This window comes from Nicotiana sylvestris, chromosome 1, assembly GCF_000393655.2.
Source record: "Nicotiana sylvestris chromosome 1, ASM39365v2, whole genome shotgun sequence".
NCBI classification, from domain to species: Eukaryota; Viridiplantae; Streptophyta; class Magnoliopsida; order Solanales; family Solanaceae; genus Nicotiana; species Nicotiana sylvestris.
Genome location: NC_091057.1, coordinates 76,062,603 through 76,085,308, shown reverse-complemented (window position 1 = coordinate 76,085,308; position 22,706 = coordinate 76,062,603). Strand labels below are relative to the sequence as shown.

The 22,706-nt window shown below is 36.8% G+C and overlaps 1 protein-coding gene across 1 annotated transcript; it reads left to right on the top strand.

The window, feature by feature from the left end:
- The first annotated feature begins 1,139 nt into the window (after nucleotides 1-1,139).
- On the top strand, nucleotides 1,140-22,273 carry LOC104221557 (uncharacterized). Its single transcript, XM_070160503.1, has 6 exons — nucleotides 1,140-1,297; nucleotides 1,482-1,587; nucleotides 15,856-15,900; nucleotides 16,661-16,769; nucleotides 21,197-21,437; nucleotides 21,782-22,273. Exons 1-6 carry the CDS (start codon nucleotides 1,250-1,252, stop codon nucleotides 21,974-21,976), a joined length of 744 nt encoding a protein of 247 aa, XP_070016604.1. The 5' UTR covers nucleotides 1,140-1,249; the 3' UTR covers nucleotides 21,977-22,273.
- The last annotated feature ends 433 nt before the right edge of the window (nucleotides 22,274-22,706 follow it).

Genomic DNA, 22,706 nt, shown 5'->3' with positions numbered 1-22,706 from the left:
GTGGCTTAGTGGCATAGCGGCATGGTTGATACGAAGACTTAGGTGAGCTGCATTTATCGAGATGACATGTAGCTAGCAGAGTCCCCTTCAGAGTATTTTACAGTATTTTCTATTTCTGTCCACTTTGTATTCCGGACAGTTACTGTATTTTATTTTATTTCCTAGAAATTGCTCATGTACTTGTGACACCGGGTTCTGGGATAATTATGGGGTATCCTGTATTAATATTCATATTCGAATTGAAATGATTATCTTTTACTAGTTTATTGAAGGAAAATCATAGTTTTCACAATTTTTTAAAACGAGAGTTAACTTAAGTATTTTGGTTGGCTTGCCTAACAGCGGTGTCCGGCGCCATCACGACCCTTAGTGAATTTTGGGTCGTGACAGTAGTACTCTTATACAGTCTGTGAAATTGTGACACCAGTCTTGGGTAGTTTATGTATGGATTAGTATTGACATCTTTGTTTATAAATCACATTTCAGTCTTCCGTTTTTAAATTTTCGCTGTTTATATTATGTTGCCTCTAAATTGTTAAAGGATTAAAAATGGGAAAAAGGTAAACAATTTAAATGGTTGGTTTGCCTAGCTTTCACTAGCAGGGGTCATCACGACTCCTGAAGGTGGGAAATCCGGGTCATGACAATACTAATTCCTTTTATTTATAAAAAAACAATTTTGGCTTTCCAAAGATTGAGCACATATGCTATAAGTCATTCTCTAGTTTTTAGTTGTCAATATATATTTTTCAAAATAAATAATTTTTCTCGAGAAATATACTTTCGTCACTTATTAACATAATTTTTTTTCTTAGTAACTGTCTCAACTTTTGACTCCATATCATTGTTCTAATCAATATATATCCATTAGACCATTATACTGTCAATAAGTAATACATAAAATTCTTATCAAAGCTACATTTGATTTGCTAACACTGTTATCCATCATTTCTTTCCGTAAGTATTTTCTGCTCATCAACCACACAATTCCTTTTTTAAAATTTATTTATCAAAAATAACTTATCTTTTTTAAACAATATATCCTTAAAATGATTTTTTGTTTTTTCGTTTTTTAAAATGATTATCTTCTTTTACAAACAAAAAATTGTACTTGTTGACCTTATTTTGTGAACCCCCCTCCCTCCCCACACACAGAAAAAAAAAAAAAAAACCAACCTCGACCACACTACTTTGTCATAAGAACCATTACATCTTGGGTCGGGTTCAGTCTGCGAAATTAGGTGCAACAATGGCAGACGCTCTCATCGAATTGAATGAACTTCTCATCTCCAGAAAGGTTTGATTTTTTATGAGCCTAAATGCCTAATGCTTCCTATTGAAATGGGTACCAACTTTATTTCTTCATAATATATCTATTCTTTTGTTATCCTTAGTTTTCAGAAAATATTTGTTGTAAACATCAGTTTTATTTCAATTCTGACCATATATTATACATATTTATCTATTTATTAAATTGATAGGATCCTTTAACAACGGAAGAAAGTAAACTACTAAATTCATGGAAGCAATCTGCTGTAAGAGATTTTGGTATTGGTGCCGCTGGTGCTTCCGTTGCCACTTGGTTAGGTACAATTCCTACATAATTACTTGTCAATTTTATTATTGGATAATTCTTTGTTAAACTTTAGTCAAATATTTGCATATATGCTTTTCTTAACTTCTGAATAGTTAAATGGGACTGAAAGCTTTAGTTAATCAAAATCGATTATTGATCTGCAAATATTGGTTCAGTGATTTCAGGATTGTTATGAAACAATAAAAGAAGAAGAAGAGTATTGCAGAGAAAAGTAGAGAGAATAGAATTCTTATTGATATGGGATTGGAATAGAACCCTCTATTTATAGGGAGAGATTGACTTAGCCACTAAACAATAAACCCTAGAATCTCTCTAAATATAGACATTCACAACAACAACAACAACAACGACCCAGTATAATCCCACAAGTGGGGTCTGGGGAGGGTAATATGTACGCAGACCTTACCCCTACCCCGAAGGGTAGAGAGGCTGTTTCCAGGAGACCCTCGGCTCAAAAAGCAACAGGAGCCGATATATTAGTACCATAAAAATGCATAATAAAATACCAGCAATATAAGAGATATGAAATACAGAATACGAAATACGAAATAGATGGTTGATATAGTACAACTAGCAGGTAAAGCCCTGCATCAATAACGACCAATGACATTCTTAGTCTAACTCCTAACTGGCTAGTCTCACTCTCTTGTGCTGTAGAAATATTCACAAGTTTCCCCTAACCTACAACCTTAATGCTCGACCTCCATAATTCCCTGTCAAGGGCCATGTCCTCAGTAATCCTAAGTCGCGCCATGTCCTGTCTGATCACCTCTCCCCAATACTTCTTAGGTCGCCCTCTACCTCTCCGCGTGCCCACTACAGCCAGTCGCTCACACCTCCTCACCGGTGCATCAGTGCTCCTCCTCTGAATGTGCCCGAACCATCTGAGTCTTACTTCCCGCATCTTGTCCTCCATGGGGGCCACGCCCACCTTCTCTCGAATATCTTCATTCCTAATCTTATCCATCCTTGTATGCCCGCACATCCACCTCAACATCCTCATCTCTGCTACTTTCATCTTCTGGATGTGTGAGTTCTTTACCGGCCAACATTCAGTTCCATATAACATGGCAGGCCGAACCACTGCTCTATAAAACTTACCTTTTAGTAACGGTGGCACTTTCTTGTCACACAAGACTCCCGATGCTAACCTCCACTTCATCCACCCCACCCCTATACGGTGTGTGACATCCTCGTCAATCTCCCCGATCCCCTGAATAACCGATCCAAGGTACTTGAAACTACCCCTCTTGGGAATGACTTGAGAGTCAAGCCTCACTTCAACTCCCGCTTCCGTCGGCTCAACTCCAAATTTGCACTCGAGGTATTCCGTCTTCGTCCTGCTCAACTTGAAACCTTTAGACTCAAGAGCATGTCTCCAAATCTCTAGCCTCTCGTTGACGCCGCCTCGTGTCTCGTCAATTAGAATAATGTCATCAGCAAATAGCATGCACCATGGCACCTCCCCTTGAATATGATGAGTCAGTGCATCCATCACCAGGGCAAATAGGAATGGGCTGAGCGCAGACCCTTGGTGCAACCCCGTAATAACTGGAAAGTGTTCAGAGTCGCCTCCTACTGTCCTAACCCGAGTCTTAGCTCCATCATACATGTCTTTAATCACCCTAATATAGTTACTCGGGACCCCTTTATCCTCTAAGCAGCTCCATAAGACCTTCCTAGGAACCTTATCGTACGCTTTCTCCAGATCAATAAACACCATGTGGAGATCCTTCTTCTTATCTCTGTACTGTTCCACCATCCTCCTAATAAGGTGGATAGCTTCTGTGGTAGATCGCTCCCCTTGAATGTCTATTCAACAGATAATGTGCCTCGTTAAAACCTTAACTAAATAAAACCCAATGGGAAAAAAATTGTAGAAAAGGAAAAAGAGTACACATATCTAACAATACGCTTTTTGGTTGCCTCGTTAAAAACCTTGCAAGGAAAACCCAATAGGAAAAAACCTTGTAAGGGAAAAAGAGTGCAACGCGCATTAACTCCCCCTGATGAGAGCATCAATTCACATCTTTAAGCATTTGCATTCCAATCTTGTGCACCATCTTCAAAGGATCTTTGGTAGAGACTTGATAAACAAATCAACCATATTAACTTGAATGAATATATTGCATCTTGAAATCATCATTCTTGATAGAGATGTAATGTCTTCATAAACTTCCGTAGAATGGCCTTTTCAATATCTCCATAGAGGTATTCTCGCTATCACATTATCATGCTTATAGTTATAGCAAGATACATATGTGCACAAATTGCACTTAGGATGTGGTACTTCAAGACCAAGAATTGTATATGCTTTAAGCGACTTAAATCCTTCATGGATTGTCATATAAGTTAAGTCATATAAGCCATATAATAGACTTTAGATGCATATCAAGTTTTTATGTCATGCTAGACATATAAGATATCGAAAACTGATTGCACATACCATTGACTTTATACTTTCAAGTATTTGAACAACATAGACAAAATTATATGTCTTTCATATGGAATCAATTCTACTTGAATTATGTCTCTTCCATTTGGCCAATACTTTTGTGTCTATATTCGATAGACTTAAGATCCTCATCTATACTTAACGCTATGATAGATGTCGCCGACGAACATTTTATATCGGTTCCAATATTTTTTCATAAAGACATAACATAGAGATCTCTTCATTCATATATTCAGGTACCTGAATCTCTCATGAGATTTTATGAAGTGTTATGTCATGTGATCTTCTAGATCACTTGCCTCCTTATTATGATCAGTTTGATCATTTGCTCATCTTCTTTATCAAGAAGTTTTATTTGAAACCGATTTGTCTATACGCTTTAAGTGTACCATAGACTTTGTCCTTCTAGGACTTAATATGAGCATTTGCAATGAGAATATAGTTACTTTCTTTGGGTCAGCAAATGCGTATGACATGCTTTGAAATATATTGCAAACGAATTATCTTTTTATGAACTTCAAGTTCATATTATGATATTCGAGGATCTATATATACAAATGATAATCCGTTCCACGTAACTTTTTCTCAAGTGTTTATCATGTCTGCCCCTCATGTTAGATAAACTAACTTGTTTCCTCAACTTTGAGAGTCCATCTTTGTGTGTCATGGTGCTAATCAAAATATACACCGCACATCAATAATAATAAGATGGAATTATTTGGTTCCTGACCCCGAACCACTTGTGAGTAGAGAATGTAATATACAAACTGATATAGGTAACTTTGTTCTCATAAGCAATAGTTTAGCTATTAAGTGGAGGCACTCAATAAATTATTTTGCTAAACCAACTGTGATGTAAACCAACTTATCAAGATAAACTTTCTTGAGTAGAAAATCTGGAAATTATGCTCGAAATTAAATTATTGAGCAAGTTACCTCGCAAAACATCATATTGTGGGTTAATAATAATCGCACATGTAACTATCTCATAGATGCATCGTATGTGGTATACATGGCAAGTGAATGGGCCCATATTCACTTTTGATATTTCCAGCGTTTATGGGATTCAATCCCAATTTTAGTTGGTCTACTAATTAATGAGAACAAGCAACCTAGGAGAATTCGTAAAGAACTTTCTAGTTCTTTAATGTTTACTCATTTGAATTCTCTTTTATTTTTGCACATCATACTTAAATTGATATGACTAAACCAGCTATGCCAACTGGATATCAATAAACTCCAAGTTTATTATGATATGAGTTTTATATCAATAAAGTTCTACTTTATTGTGGCATTCTTCTATTTGTGTAGTACAAACTGAAGAATAAAGCGGGTAACTTTTCACATACATATTACCCCCTACAAGTTGTAGTAATAGAAGATATTAAATCTTTCCTTTATTTATAGTCTCAATATAATCAACTGCTTTCGCGTGTACTTTGGAAACTGAATAAGTTTCTTTGAGACTTACTACAACACAATACCTTATTGGTAATCAATTGTGTTTCTCCAAAATAGTATAATTGGCTCTTGCAGAGTTCTCAATTAATTTTGTACTACCACATATTCATCAACATCAATATGGTGAATATCTCTTTTAAAGAGAAAGTTATACCATTATGGTTATGGTCAAAATTATATGCAAGATGTGTTTCTTGCATTAATGTTATTCTTTAATAATCGCATTACCAAAATATTTTGGTGTGCAATAGGTACGTGACCAATGACCATTCATGCCATAATAATGACATTATTTTCTTATATCATCTCAAACCTCCTTCTAGAGGTGAGTGTGGTATATTCATTACCACTAGCACGTTCATATTCTTCCAAGATGAATATGTATTCATAAATCAGATGTTGTCACATTCACATCATGAATGGACCATAATCATCTATATGTGCTTTATAAAATCTCATGTCAAATCGATGACAAATATTACTTTCACAAAGTGAATGATTATTTTGAGAATCCTTATTGTTCTCATTACCATAATGATGACGATTATAATTTCGTCTATTGCCACGTCCACATCCATTAATACATTCATAATAATAATTTTTGTCTTCCTCAGACTTATCACATACTGCTATCACATTCTCTAAAGGGAATGAGAATGGAGCAAATTCAATGGGACGGGTTTTCAATTCTTTGCCCACAATCATACATGAATTTGATCATGGCAAGACATAGAAATTTTACCACTTTGGGTGGTTATAATATCTTTCAAACTCCATTAGAGTTGTAATCAAAATTTATCGTCTTTGCTTGTATTTAAAATCAAATTATAGAATGTCAAGAATTTGAAAGAGAAAAATAAAATACTCACCTTAAATCCAGAATTTAATCATGAAGGAAGTTCATAGAATAATTGACAATCATTATGCTCAATCCCAAATCTTCTACTCAATTGGTTAGAGTCTCGTGCTGATAACGTGTTATGAAACAATAAAAGAAGAAGAAGAGTATTGCAGAGAAAAGTAGAGAGAAGAGAATTCTTATTGATATGGGATGAATTACAATGGAATAGAACCCTCTATTTATAGGGAGAGATTGACTTAGCCACCAAACAATAAACCCTAGAATCTCTCTAAATATAGACATTCACTTTAAATAGAATTCTATTTATAACAAGGATAGTGTTTTTCTTTGTTCCTTTGATTTTTTTTGTCTGTAGTTCGTTTTAGTGGATAATCGCCCTAATACTTTTCATCGTTCATGATTCCATTACTAGATTCTCCATCCCGCCTACACTAAATAAGAAGAAAGGAAAGTGACATTTTTGGATTTTTATGAAATAATTAGTATTTTTTTAAAGGTTTGAACCAATCACAGTATATTTTTATTGTGCCATATTTTGCTACACTGTTGCTTCTTTCTTCTCGAACGCTGTTCCATCAACTCTTGTTGAGGTCAGAAACATTAGGATAGGGTGATGACTGGTGTCAATTTTTTAAATTGGTAACTATTGTATATATTAAAAACATCAGTACATAGGTTGCACTGAAAACCAAATTAACATGAAGAGGATTAGTAGATGTTCTGATTTGAGACCTAGCAAGATCCTAGTATGTCTATGATTGTCAATGTATCTTCTGTATAAATCTGTTTACACCAAAAACAAAAAAGAAGAATACAATTGAGTTTGATCTTCTGCACTGGATTGCTTCTATCTTCAAAACATCTAGTGTTCCTTTCCCTCCAAACTGTCCACCAGATACAAGCCGAGACAGTCCTCCATCTATCTCTACTAGTTGCTTCAGCTCCAGCTTCTTCCCAGCTATAAAAAACATCTTTAAGCCTGTATGGCATTGACCATGAAATTCCCCTAAGACTAATAAAGATTTTCCATAGTTGGTCTGTAATCTTGCAATGTAGAAATAAATGGGTGACAGTTTCAGCATTTTCCCCACATAGAAAACATCTTGAACACGGAGAAATTCCCCTTTTTATGAGATTATCCTAGGTTAATACCGCCTCATTTGCTAGTAACCAAGTGAAGCATGCTACCTTGTATGGAATCTTTGTTTTCCATATATGTTTCCAAGGCCATGGATCTACCTGTTGATTATTATGATTCAAAATCTTATATGCATCCTTCACCCTGTAAACCCCTCTGTTGTGCCTCTGCCACCAAAGTGAATCAAACCCTTCCTGTAATCCTTTAAATGCTTCCAGCTCTTTGTAAAGGTCAGCTAATCTTGCTATCTCCCAGTCATTCAACTGTCTTCTGAGAGCGATTTCCCATCCTTGATGACTCCTCATCTCAGCTACTGTCCTATGCTGGTTTTGTGCTAAACCAAACATATCGGGGTATCTTTCCTTTAAGCTTCCTTGTCCTAACCAGTTATCGTTCCAGAATGATGTGTTCCTTCCGTTGTTCACTCTTATGGAGGAGTGGTTCTTCATTATAGGCCAAAGTTCTCTGATGGATTTCCACACACTTACTCCATATGATGTTTTGACTTTTTTTGACACCCAGTTATTTTCCTCACCATACTTAGCTTTGATCACTTTGCCCCATAAAGATTGGGGTTCTTGAGAGTACTTCCATAACCATTTCATTCTAAGAGCCTTGCTTTGATTCTTCAAATTCCTTATTCCTAAACCACTCCTCCATTGTGAGTGTCTTCCATTTAACTAAATGGAAGACCTTTTTCTCCTTATTACCTTGCCAAAGGAATGATCTTCGTACTTTGTCCAATCTCTGTAAAATGCCAGCTGGAATTGGGAACAATGACATCATATAAGTAGGAAGTGAGTCTAATACTGAGTTGATTAGAACTAGCCTGCCCCCCAATGATAGATATTGCGATTTCCATCTTGACAACTTCTTCTCACACTTTTCTATGACTGAATTCCAGATCTCTTTTGATTTAGATCTTGCACCAAGAGGCATCCCAAGGTAAACAGTTGGTAGAGACCCAACTTCTCCTCCCAATATCTGTGTCAGTTGCTCCATGTTGTTAACTTCATTAATGGGGAAAATATTGCTCTTTCTCCAGTTGATATGTAATCCTGAGACTCCCTCAAATAAGACCAAAATGATCCTTAGGAATCTAAATTGTTCCTTTCCAGCGTCACAGAAGACTAGAGTATCATCAGCATATTGGAGATGTGTGATCTCTAGATTGTTTGCCCCACTCCTATTTACCTCAAAACCTTTAACCCATCCACTGACTTTAGCCGTTTTGATCATGTTGTTCAATCCTTCTATGGCTATAATGAATAGAAAGGGAGATAAAGGATCACCTTGTCTTAGACCTCTGTGTGAATGGAAAAAACCTTTAGGAGATCCATTTATGAGAATGGAGAATGTTACAGTAGATATGCAAAATTTCATCCATCTATTCCATTTCTGTCCAAAACCCATTAGTTCTAGCATTCTGAGTAGGAAACTCCAATTTACATGATCATAGGCCTTCTCAATATCTAATTTGCATAAGATTCCAGGTTCTTTCTTTTTTATTCTTGAATCCACAGCTTCGTTGGCAATCAACACTGCATCTATTATTTGTCTTCCTTTGATGAAAGCCATTTGTTGAGCATCGACTATTTTCCCTACCACCCTCTTTAGTCTTTCAGTCAAGACTTTTGAGAGTAGTTTGTAGAAGCTCCCTATTAGACTGGTCGGTCTGAAATTTCTCAATTCTTTCGCACCTGTCTTCTTTGGAATCAAAGCTATATATGTTGCATTGAAGCTTTTCTCAAACATCTCCTGAGAATGGAAGTTGTTGAAGGCCTCCATGATGTCTTCCTTCAAAATGTCCCAACACTTTATGAAAAAACTCATTGTATATCCATCCGGACCTGGGGCCTTGTCACTTGCACACATCTTCAGACAACTCAAAACTTTTTGTTCCTCAAAGTTACTTTGTAAAGACTCCCTCTCTGATTCAGAAATTCTTGGGCTATTTTCGAAATTGACCGTTGGTCCCCACTCTTCCGGTTCTGTGTGTAACCCCTTGTAAAATTCAATGATCTCGTTCTCTAGCTGGATCCTCAACTACTTCATGTCGAATCGATAGTTGATCAATGTTGTTGTTTCTCTTGTGTGCATTGGCAGTACGATGGAAAAATTTTGTGTTCCTGTCCCCTTCTTTGAGCCACAGAGCTCTTGATTTCTGTCTCCATGCACTTTCTTCATTCTTGAGTTGTTCCTCAATTTCCATTAGAGTAACTGCTTTCCTCACTGATTCCTCCTCTGTCAGCGCTCGTAGTTGTTGTGTTGCCTCAAAACCTGCGAGTTGACTCAACAATTCTGATTTTTGCAATCCCAAATTACCTTCACAACTTCTGCTCCATTCTTTTAGCTTGCCTTTGAGAGCTTTTAACTTGCAAGCTAAAATGTAATCTGGTCTTCCTGAGAATTCAAAAGATGTCCACCAGTCTCTAATTCTGTCACCAAAGCCTTCCACATTCAGCCACCAATTTTCAAACTTAAAGTATGATTTAGCTTGTTCCCAAGTACCACAGTATAGAGCCACAGGTGAATGGTCAGAAGTCAGCCTTTGTTGGATAGTTTGCTTGATGTTTCTGAAGCTTTCATCCCATTCTTCTGAAATGAGAAATCTATCAATTCTTGAAGCGGTTGTATGATTGTCCCCTTTGAACCAAGTATAGTAGCCTCCTTCAAGTCGAAGATCTATCAACTCCATATCTTCTATAAAATCCGAGAATTCCACCATCGCTCTGGACCTCCTTGAACGTTCCCGTTTTTCAGAAGAGTACCTTGTAACGTTAAAATCACCACAAACCGCCCAAGGACCTTCCATCAATCCTCTTACTGCACCAATTTCTCTCCATACTATTTTCCTTTCTATTCTACAATTTGGGGCATACACTCCTGTTATGTGACATTGAAAATTCTGTAAAAGAGCCTCGAACTTACAAGTCAAAGTGTATGCACCAGTCTGTAACACCTTCCCTTTCCATACTCTGCAATCCCATAATAACAAAATCCCCTCTCTCGTGCCGCTAGCTTCTAAACTTGCATACCTCACCCATCTACCACCCCATATTTGATCGACTATTTCCTTGATATCCCCCTCCACTTTTGTCTCTTGCATGCATATAATGTCTGCCCTCCAGTTCTGCACTTGACTTTTTATGATCTCCCTTTTCTTCTTGTCGTTTAATCCCCTTACATTCCAGGAAATTACTTTGATCTTCATATTGAAATGATTGATAGATCTCTTCCCCTACTCCTTTTCCCGTCACTCTTGAACTTGACATCAAACAAAGTTAATCCTTTTAATTCCAGTGATCTTTTGAACCTTTGTTTCTTCACCTCCACCTCTGTCTCCACCTTTCTAACTTGTCTGCAACTGTCAATTTGCATTAACAACTCCAATGCTTCTTCTTCATGGTCTTGAAAATCTACTCCAAACATTTTTCCCAATTTGATCATATTTTGATGGACCCATAGTGTTGCATCCATGTCTTTATCCATTAATGGGTTGTGTTGCTGAACTGCTATAGGAGTCACCTCCTCGATTTCCCAATCTTGGATAGAGCTAAAGTGTTTTAGTTGTTCCAAAGCACTTCCAGCTTGATCTTCCCCTATATTAGTGTTTATGATCTGCTCCCCTGCCTTCTGTTCCATTCCTGCTATCTCTGCTCCACCTTCTGGCTGACTGCAACTTTTAAGTGTTGCCTTTGGCATACTTTCAAGGTTTGCATTGGATATTGGATCCCCTGGACTAGACTCTTTTGCCTCTAAGTGAGAAAGTCCTCCCATTTCCTCAATATAAGGCTTCAGCCTAATATTATCAGAAAACTCACACGAGAGATCATTAAAAATGACTTGTGCAGCCAAATCGGATTCATATGGTTTCAGCTCGTTGTTTGTCACTTTACTGCTCCGATTTATCGAACTCGAACCATGTGTAAGTTGCACACTTGCCTTTCCTTTATCAGGGTTTTGCAATATGGTGCATCCCACTTGATTGTTCAAAAATCTTTTTGCTTCAAAGCATTGTTCGTTTTCTTGCATCTTCAGCTCAAATCTTGCCTGTCTTTCAGCCCAGATTGGGATGAAAAATTTGATACCGTTTCTTTCAATCCCAACCTCATTGGGAATCTTTCTGCCATCACCAACAATTTTAATTCTTACCCACTTAAGATGATTTTTGAGATCAGTTTCTTCTTCAGTAGCTATCCATCCCCCACAGTGATCTCCTATTTCTTTGAAGATCTTTTGTGACCATAGATGTAAAGGAATCCCCATGGCTCTAATCCAGCATGTTTCCGCAATTTGTGAGTTTGGAATGCATCCAACAGTATGATTCCACCATTCCAGATGAAGCTTGAACTTTTTCCATCTCCAGTCTCCTTGCAAAATCTGCTCCGCCATGAATCTGTTTGGAAATTCAAATAAAAACATGTTGCCTGTCATTTCATACATGTTTACTCCATATGCTTTGTTCCATGAAGTACTGGCCCATCGCCTTATGTCTGCTAAAGTGGGTCTCTCATTGATTTCTTTCCAAAAAAACCCGACAATGCATCTTTTTAGTAAACCAGAATCCTCGCTACCTGTCGGTTCCACAACAGAGATATCTCCATTGTTTATGCTGATCTTTGCCTCACGAAGGGTATTGGATTGCCATTTACTCTCCTTGATTGCTTTGACATAAGGATAGTTGTCCACAATGATTCTAGGTGGAACTGTGGGATTCATTTTGGGGGTTTGATGTGTGAATCTTTCTATCTTAGCTGCTATGTCTTTCCAACCTGCATTCATAGCTAACTCTGAAATTATAATAACAGACCTCTCTTCTCCCTTCAGTGACAGAATGCTCATATATCTTCCGTGAACGTTGAATTTCCTGGTACAGAAATGTTCTGTCATATGTTCCTTGTACTTCCATCGCTTCACTAAATTCATTTGATCTGTCGATGCTTCTTTAAGTACAAAACAAATCCATTCCATTGCCTTTCTGCCCATGGATGAACGTCTCATCATGCTGCGGCTTCTCTCCACCCATTCGAACCATACATCTTTGTTGGAATTCCATCTGGTGATGTCAAAAGATTTGAATCCTGCGTTGAAATAAATCCGGTTGTCTCCCATATTGTACCACCCAGCTGCTCAGGTTATGGAAATTATAAGGAGTGTTTGATGGTAATCACAGTTGAGCTGTTGATGTAAAAGATACTGAAATCTGGACTAAACAGAGGTTCCCCGCTCCCCGGAAAAAATAAAAGTCGTCGGAAATCTGAAAAAATTGTACAGATCTGGTCGGAATTATCAGTAGAGGAAGCTGTCCAAAAGAAATTTTTTGAAAACCTGCCGGAAAAGGGCTCACGCGCCCGGCGCGTGGCGACTAGGTCGCCGGTAGGTGCCGCGCGTGGCAGCTTCTTCATCGGAAAAATTTCAGTGGAGTGGTCGGAATTTTGGGGGCTTTCTAATGGTGTTCATGGAAACCTAAGATTCCTTGTTCCCGGGCTCCTCGGGGAGTGTGCCTGGGAGCTTGACAGTAGAGAGAGAAAATAGATCCAGATATGATTCTCCAACACTGGTGTCAATTTTAGCCTTATAAAGTTAGCTAAACGGGGATATAGTGTGCACCCACTGCTCGTTCTGATTGTGTTGATTTCTAGGCTAAACTCTAGTGGTTCAATTTGTAATAAATATGGAAAATGTTCAAATTTACTCCTGAACTTTGCAAAATTAGTCATATATGCAATCTGTTAAAAGTTTGCTTCAAAGGGACATCTCGTTTGCCCAAATGTATCATATATGTCCTTCATTTCTAGCAAAACTCATATTTTATTATGCTGACCTTTTTAAATTGCCATCTGAATGAGACAAGTGGAGAAAGAAAAGGAACGAAGTCCCAAATTTACCCCTGAACTTTTTCCGAAAAATACTCATCAATGCTCCCTAACCACCACCACCATAGCTAGTCACCAAGAAGAGCTTCCACCACCCTAAGCAATGGTGAACTTTTTAAAATTCTAAAGTTTTGCAAATGGACCGTGCAAGTTGGATATCCACCTCTCCCCATCCCCCTAGATTTATGAGAAATAAGTCCTGAAAATGGCAGATATTATCAGCTCTATTGGAAAAAATTCTCCAACTTGCAGTAGTCATAGAAAGGTTTGCTTGGCAATTTCAGATACCATATCATTTCTATGTGTATTTTCAAGTCAATTTTACAAGAAATTGTTTCAACAATGGATATGATACGACCTGTCAAGATGCACTTTCTCCCATCAATGGTGAATAGTCCAAAAAGACCCAAAACAAGAAAAAGGTTAAACTTTGTCACTGTAATCGTAATGATATTGTAGAGCCTTCATATGGGTTATGTTCAAACGTTAGACCTTAGAAGATGAACTTTTTCATGTTTTCCCTGAAGATGAGGTCTTGTTGTCGGAAAATCGAGGAAGAGAAAAGACGATGGTTGGGATTGAAGGGTGGCTTGAGAGAGGTTGCGGGAGTAGTTGTAGTGGCGACATATAGGTGGAGGATGGCATCAATCCTGGTTGCTTGGAGGAAATGGGTGTGGGGTCCAACCCATTACATATTGAAAGAAAGAAGTTTATCATTTGGTAAGAATTTCAAAGGTTTGCTTGCAGCAACCATATATTTGGCCAACCGAACAATAGATCGGTTTATATTGCAATTTTTGATATTCTATCTTTTGCTTATCACTGATGATATCGACAGAGTATTTTACTCCTATAAATAGTAGACTCCGTTTGTAATACGCCAATTCATAAAAAGCACATTCTGAAGAAAAATATTTAGAGTTTTGAGTGGCTTTGTAGTGAGGATATTTCGTGAGTGTATAGCCTCAAGGACTGTTTGGACCCACAAAATGCTCACATAAATATTCACAGTCAAATAATGAGAGTAAAATAGAGAAATAAAGAATCGGGAATGAAAATGTGGAAACCGACGCAAGAGGAGCGAAGAAGGATACATGGAGGCCTGCAACTGTTCATAGTTCTACAAAAGGCAGTATCTGGAGCAATATTAGTAAGCTGTGGAATGAATTTAAACAACACAGAAGACTGAAGCTGGGAAATGGATGTAAAATCAGATTCTGGACTGGACTGAGGTATGGGAGGGGAAGTGATGTTAAGTAACAGATTTCCAAGCTTATATAATTTCTCTATTAGCAAATATGGACATGCTGCCGAATTTTACTCCGCAAATGGCTGGCAATTAAACTCCAGAAGAGGTTTTAATAACTGGGAGATGGAAGAAGTGGGACGAATGCTCCAATTGTTGAGTACAACAGTGATATAGGAAAACAAAGAGGATCGATTGGTATGGACAGCAAGTAGTGATATGCTATACTTTGTCAAAAGCTGTTATAACCTTCTCCAGAAACAATCTGATTCTTATGAATGAAGGGAAACATTATATTTCTACGAGTAAAATAACCTGCCGATGTCATCAGTGACATAGCAAACAATAGAATTTCAAAGGTTGCGATGTGAATAGATCTATTGACCATTTGGCCAAATCTATGGTTACTGCAAACCTTTGAAAATTTTGCCAAATAATAAACTTTTTCCTTTCTTTCAATTGTAATGGGACTGGCCCCCACAAATCTCCCACTCTAGTCCTGTGCTCCTTAAGGAGTGCATTATAAATTGAAAGGATTATCATTGGGTGTATAGTCTCGAGGACTTTGTGATACCTGAGTGCAAAATGTATTTGTCTCGCTATAGTGATATTGTTTTTGCTCTTCCGGGGCCGTGATTTTTCCCTTTGTTTATAAGGTCTTCTACGTTTTTATTTTCAGTGCCCTAATTTCTCGGTTTCATTCCCATTATTTGATTGTGAATATTTCTGTGGGTATTCCGCAATTCCCAACAATGGCTTCATTTGATAATAGTTTATTTAAAAGTATGGGGATTTTCCAACATTGTCCAAATTTACACCATGTCACCTGCCTAATTATAAAAATGGGGGCATGGATGGCTAATTTCGCAAAATGTGGGGGCAAATTTGGATTTTGTTCCCGCATGTCTCACTTAGGTGGACCTTCAAAATTTTCAGCATAGATGGTATGCTGCTGGAATTCCATTAGAAATGAAGGGCATGTATGATATGTTTGAGTAACAATGAAGTTCTTTTTTAAGAAACCTTTAATGGAAGACATGGATGACTAATTTCACAAAGTTTAGGGATATATGCCGCTCAGAGAAGCAATTTCTTTTCTTCTTTTTTTCTTTTCACTTCTCTGCTGTATTGCTTTAGCTCTGTGATTATGTTCCCTCCCTATATTTATTGTTCATTAAAGCACCTAACACTATTATTTCAATTTGTTTTTGCTGTAGTTACTCGAAGGCTGCATAACCTACTCCGCATCAATCTTGCAGTAGGTAAATCAAAACTCACCCTCATCCTCAACCTTATTCTAGTGGACAGGGAGTTGTCTTTCTCGTGTTCTTCTCTTTTACTCTTACATATTGCGCACCAACAACTATCTATCTGTCTGGTTTCTGTTTTTGTAAATTCCGAAATGCTGAGTAAGCAGTTGATGCCTGTCAAGTGCTCAATTCAACTACATATTTAGCTTTTCTTAAAAATAAAGTCATAAGTAATGCAAGAATTAAAAGCTAAAAGAAGAATTCAACTCCAAGTCGCTTAGTTGTGATCCTTCTTATTTTTATTAGTTAAGTATTCATTTGTTGTTACTTCTTGGTAGAAATCTCTTCTCTTCTCACATGATCGTGCAGTTTTATTACAAATATTAATTCATCAATGCAGTAGATTTTAAAGGCAGTGCCAATGGTTGACTAGCCAGATTCATTTTTTTAAAAGTTGTCAAGATTTTGGATTGATGATTGAAATATTCTGTATTTTTACGTGTCAAGAAGTACCCTAACAGCCTTTACATGAATCAAGAAAAATAAACTGACATGCTTATTTCATGTTTAGTTGCAAAGGGCTCTTGCAACTTTGGAGACTTGTAAAATCTCACTCTACTACCAATCTTAGTATGTAGGACACTTATTTCAAATTGCTCATTTAGGGCTCAAGTTTCTCTGAGAGCTAATGATTTCTACTCCAAAACAGAGATTCATGTTGGGTTGCTTTTCCGAAGTGTATTGCTTATATTTTCAAACTTTCTATCTCCAGGTGCTGGTTGGTTCTATGGCAAGTGGAGATTTGCCAAGTCTTTGGATTCAGGTGTTGAACTTATTCTCTCTCAGCATGGAACTCGTCTGCAAAAGGAGTTAGGGGAAATGTAGGTCCTAAAAAACACTTCTTAAACTTTTTTATTTTTGGGCTAAATAATGAGGTGACATGTACCCCTAAAGATGAAGTGCAGCACAGTCAAAATATATGCATGACTTAGCACGGTGAAACTTAACCTTGAGCACTTGAATAATCGCACAAACTCTGGTTATCAAAAAACAGTCGCACTTGCTCTATTTTAAGTTGAAGTTTCAACTTTCTTTTCGGGTTTTCTGAAAAAGGTGGTCCCTTTCATTCATAAAAAGAGAACAGGAACTTTTAACTCAAATTTAAGCAATGTGCTCCGAGTGGCATCTTAAATACTTTTCAATATCTTATTCTCAGATAATAACAAAAGGCCCATGCCTGTAGAAAAGAAAAAGTTCAAATTATTCAAAGAGTCCAACTGCTACCTCAATAGCTTTTACAAGTCTAAGTAGGATACGTAATATTGGGTTGTTTGGGGGGGGGGGTGGTGTAAGATTTGCAAGATTATTACTTGCCTGAATTTAATTGTTCACAGGTGTTAACGTGAAAGATGTTTAGCAAAGAAAGCAGGTTATGGGGGTTCCGAAAAATTATTTGAATATAAGATAGCTGAATTAATTGGATCTCGTAAGATGTGCATTACAACATCTTTGCATCGAGGTTCCCTGAAATAATTTGAATTAAAAAGATGTGCATATTAATATGGGTTACTTGAAAAGTTGAAGTTTACCAACCCTGTAAAATATGAAGAATGATATACTATGAGGAGGAAAATAGAATATATCTAATCATGTAAAGTGTTGGATCAATAATCAACACTATATGGTTTATTATTAGTTATTAATCAGTTTGTGGAGGTCAAGTTTTCATCTTTTAAGCTTGATCAGTTGGCCTGATTGTACTAACAGTCATACTTGTCACCATTAGTGTTAGAGTGAGGTACCATGTCAAAATTTCGGAACTAATTATCAATGTAAATAATATCCTTGGTGACAGCTACCTCTATAACCCAAGGGAGCAACATCAAGAATTTCAAATTACTTTATAGTTCTGGATATTTGAATGAGAAAGATGCTAAACCTTTGACAAAGACAGAATATGTCATGCTGTTCCCATCTGATAAATAATTGTATACTCAAGATCTATATCCTTGAGTAGCCTTAGTACTCGATAACTTGGGGCATAGGTACATCTTTATCTCTCTGAGTTATTTGTCTGGATTCAACTTGCGGTAGGGACACATTTACTGGTTAGTTATGCTACGCTTGTATTCTCTCAATTTTCTTCTTCTTTTGCTACTTTCTTTGGCTTCAGTTCAGGATAAGAATGATTGAGAAATGTGTAAGTTGTCCTCACTGCGAGCGTCAAACTTTAAAATATGCCATAATATAGAGTACGACCAGAGTTTCTTAACTTGAAATATATATGTATGTAGGTACACACACACACATATATATCATCTATTTCCACCAAGTATAGAAATATATGCACACTCATCGCGTGGAAATACATAAATAGTGTGCATGGAAAATATTTTAAAAGAACATTGTTCAATAGACTGTTAGAACATTGTTCAAATAATAAAATATTTTACTGGGTCGTTGTTGTTGTTGTTCTATTGTTCAATAGACTGTTAGAACATTGTTCAAATAATAAAATATTTTAAAAGAATATAAGGTGTCTTTAAATTAAAAGGATGTTACTATCCATTATTTTGTAACCACGAAGTAATATATCACTGCAAATGGTCTTGTTTTTTAATTGAAACTTCTTTATTCTAGCTTTACTTTTGGCTTACCAAAAACTTCTTCAATTTTCACCATCCTCACGTTTTCTTTCTTGTCCAAAAGATCAAGTTGAGAGTTCTTGTTTTCTTATTAGTATTTTTCAGCTATTTGCTTAGTATAGAAATTTAAAAGCTTGTCATATCCACTATAGCTATTTGCATATAACCCGTAGCAACCTCGAGAAGGAGAGGGAGCAAATATCTCTTTTAGGAAAGCATTTCGGACGTTTTTCAAGGCTTTATTTTATTTGTATTCTTTATATATTTCTCCAACAATCTAAAAGCGATATTTATTATGAAAATAGTCACTTATTTGGAGAATTAAGAAGTTTACTAAATGGATCACCCAAATTGCTAAACTTCTTAATTCTCCATTACAGTGAATATCTTCTAGTGCTTGAGCCAACCAATGTGTTAAAGTGGCTGGATAATATCATTTACGGTTTAGGCACAAGTGAGTTATGGTACTAATCTTAGTAACACCAATAACTTTGTCTAAATTTTAAAATATTTACATTAGTGGGAAGTTGAAATCTACTAGATACTTCCTATTATGCATGATATTAGGAGTAATATTGCAGACTAGTGGGGGATTGTTGTATAGTTTGTGATTTCAAAGTGAAAAATGATAAGGAGACTTCAAGAAAAAATCAATCGGGGCATAGGACTATTGAAGAATCTGCAAATGGTGTTGCCGAGCCATATTTCAGCTATGCATAGCCCAACTAATATTGGCAAATCAGCCAACGCCCCTGTAGAGCCAATTTCTGGCTATTCATAGGCAGAAACTGCCCAAGATACGAATGAAGTTCTAGTGCTTCAAAGTCTCTTTTGTCTCTGCTGTTAGAGTTAGCAGGGACTTTTTTTTCTTCTTTTTTTCAAACCCCTCCCAAATTAGGAGGATCTATAGTGTTTTCACATTTTCCCTTCAGCGTGACTTGAACCCAGGACCTAACAGTCATGGGTGGAGGTGCTTTTCCAACCGAGCAAGCCTCACTTGTCTTGTTAGCAGGGACTTGAAAATTAAGAAGAATCCTTATACTTATATCATTATTATGGTTATTTCAAAAGTTAAATTCCAACGGACATGACTATTTAGAAAGAGAGGTATCTATTCTAAGTAGTTGCAGGATTTAACTACTAACACTCTCCATTTAAAAGTGTTGTTTCACTTCAAATCAACAATGTTTCCAGACAATTGGTAATAGGCTTGTTATTTTCCAGAAGATCATTGTTTGCTATTCCAAAAAGTCATGCAATCACTCTCTTTATCCAAAACAGGAAATATCTTCTTCATAGTAAAATATCGCTTTTAGAAGGTGTTAGCTCCGTAGTACTAAGCTGATTTTTTTGCCTTTCTGTATTGGAGCTAGCAATTTTCATTACTTTTGTAACTATTCTGCGTCTTCTTGATGCCATCAATGAAACCAATTATTTCATAAAAAAAAACAATATCACTTTTAGATTGTTGGAAAAGTATATGAAAAATAAATAAAATAAGCAAGAACTCTCAACTTGATCTTTTTGACAAGAAAGAAAATGTGAAGAATGGTGAAAATGGAGGAAATTTCTGGTGAGCCAAAGGTAACGTTGGAATAAGAAGTGTTTAATTAAAAAACAAGGCTACTAGTAGTTATATATTACTTAGTGATTACAGAATAATGAAAGGGTACATCCTTTCAATTAAAAGACATCTTGCTCTCTTCTACTTGCTTAAGATATGGAGCTGTTATCATTTCTTTTGCCTCGCCCTCTACACACACAGGTCATTTCACCCAGCTAATACATAACTTAGCCAAAATAGCGAGGACTGTATCTATCAGAATACAAAGGTACTTGATAAAAAGGGAACAGATTTGAGTCTTTAACCAGATTTAAGCATGTAGACCAAGCATAAATAGAGGACTAGGCTTCAAACATGAAGTGCTTAAAGACAGCACCATCCAGAACATGGCTATATAATCTTGCATTCTTTTTGATTAGTTTATGTTAGAAATTTGTTCAAATAATAAAATATTACAAAGAGTATAACAAGTAAAAAACTGTTTGAATTTGAAAAATGGTTTGAATCTGGGATGTGTTTAAAGCTGGAACGGCTGGATAAAGAAGGAAAAATGGTCTGAAGATAACCGGAGAAAATGGGTTTGAATCTGGAAAACAAGGGTTATTAAAAAGAGAGAGAGATTGTCCAGAAAAACATTTTCCTGCCAAACTACAAAATTTTTGGTAAAAACCATTATTGTATGCCCTCAACTTTTGGTGCAGGACACGCTTTGTGCCATGTCACCACCTGGTGCCTAATGGGTACATTTTGAATGGGCTCGAGTGCTCAATAGGCCAGGAGCTCATTTTAGGTGTTCAGATGAAATTTTTTTACAACTTCAACTGTCTGTGTATTTGGCCAAAAGAAAATGATTCACTTTCAGGACATATTCCCTAGAAGTGGAAAGATTTTAATAAACTTTTCTTGAAATAAATCTTTGATACTTGTGGAATTTTATGAATCTTGTCATCTTGCTCCTACATGTGAATAGTATCATGGTAATTTCTGTTTCTTTTCATCCCATGTATGAACTAGTGATGTAGTATTCTAACAAGATAGAAGTTGAGATATCAGCGTGATCCATTTTAACATTTACTGATGTGGTATTCTCTCATGATAGAATGTTGAGGAAGTACCAGCGTAATCCGCCTGTATTACAGCATGTCTCCAAATACTTTTACTCTGAAAATGTTTATGATGATGATTCAACAGACCAGCCAAAACCAAGATGGCGTTTCCGGAGTACCTATGGGGAAATTTTTTCTTCTCATAGGATGGATAGTGATGACTCCTCCAGTAAGAAAACCCATTTGGAGAATACTGATCCGAGGAACACTAATCTTGAGAGAAAGCAAGTTAATGTGAGTACTCCTTTGCTGCTCTTTTATATAACATTGAAGAAGATCAAAGGATATTGGGGCCAGGAGGTCTTCCTGTTTGTGCAAGGACATAGTAGGAACGGGGACAAGATAAACCAAATTTATGCACATGATTGTAGAATTAATGACAAGTATCAAATGGTGGTTATCCTATCTTTATGCAGGCTGCCCTCTCTGGCAGAGTTATTGAGTAAATTGGGGGCTCTCTGTAAATGAGTATAAAAAATCGTTGCTTCCGTTGTCTGTCAAAAATAAATCATTTTAGTCTTCATTCTAGTAGAATCATTTTGAGTTACTTTTACTAGGCTTTGTATTGAAAATTGTAGATAAATGGTGGTGCTGCTGCTCCTCCTCTAGAGTCAACTGAAGACCCATTTGATTGCATACTCGGACATCAAGTGAGTGCCGAGGAGAGTTGTCGCCCTGATGCACCTAGCGCGCTTCCTAGGAGGCATAATCATAGCCACAGACGGTCTCAATGCAGGCGTCGGAGACATCACCATGAGAACATGGAAGGTTGAGCTTTTTAGTTGGCTAACCTTGGCAAATTCAATGAAACTGATCTGTTACTGGGATCAGTCTTACATGCACCTGTTAAACGTAATCTCTAGCAAATCTCTACATGGAACTGACATTACCTTAAAGCTGGTTGTATAAAATTATGGCCTGTTGGCTTTTTTTGATCATAAACCTATTTAATAGAAAAGGTTTATGGATTAACTCAAGGTAAGCTAGCATTTAATATAGGATGAAATGTAATACACGCAGAATTGAGTTACTCAATTTGGCAGCATTTAAGTCCGGTCTGCTATATTCTATTTTCTCCTTGTGATTTACAGTTTCTTCTGCTTTTACCGTTTTTTTATTATCCTATATCTGAAAATGCTCCAGAAGTCTACCTTTTGATCTCCTGCAAAATGTGGGAGGGTACGTATAAAACCCCCTTAAATCCACCAAAGAGGAAAGGGTTTGGTTATTCCCATTACTAATTGATTATACTTTTTAGCTTGTTTTGCACTCTCAAGTGTTGAACTTCTTTTTTTTCGGTGAGCATGAGAGACGCCCTTCCCCGTTTTGTTTCGGAGATTTTTATCCAACGGAGGACTTTCTTGTAATCTTATTCTACAACCATGAGTTAAAGACGTAGCTAAAGTAGCTATGGATAGAGGAAATTACAATGTTCCGGTTTTCTCGAGCCTCCTATTGTACCAATAAATATGCATGGTGCACGGGAGCATGAACATTGGCACC

What these genes read in the sequence shown, in the direction of transcription:
- LOC104221557 (XM_070160503.1), top strand. Translation starts at nt 1,250, where the DNA reads ATGGCAGACGCTCTCATCGAATTGAATGAACTTCTCATCTCCAGAAAG. An exon ending in AACTTCTCATCTCCAGAAAG is followed by an intron (nt 1,298 to 1,481) that starts GTTTGATTTTTT and finishes TTAAATTGATAG; the next exon opens with GATCCTTTAACAACGGAAGA. An exon ending in TTGAGAGAAAGCAAGTTAAT is followed by an intron (nt 21,438 to 21,781) that starts GTGAGTACTCCT and finishes TGAAAATTGTAG; the next exon opens with ATAAATGGTGGTGCTGCTGC.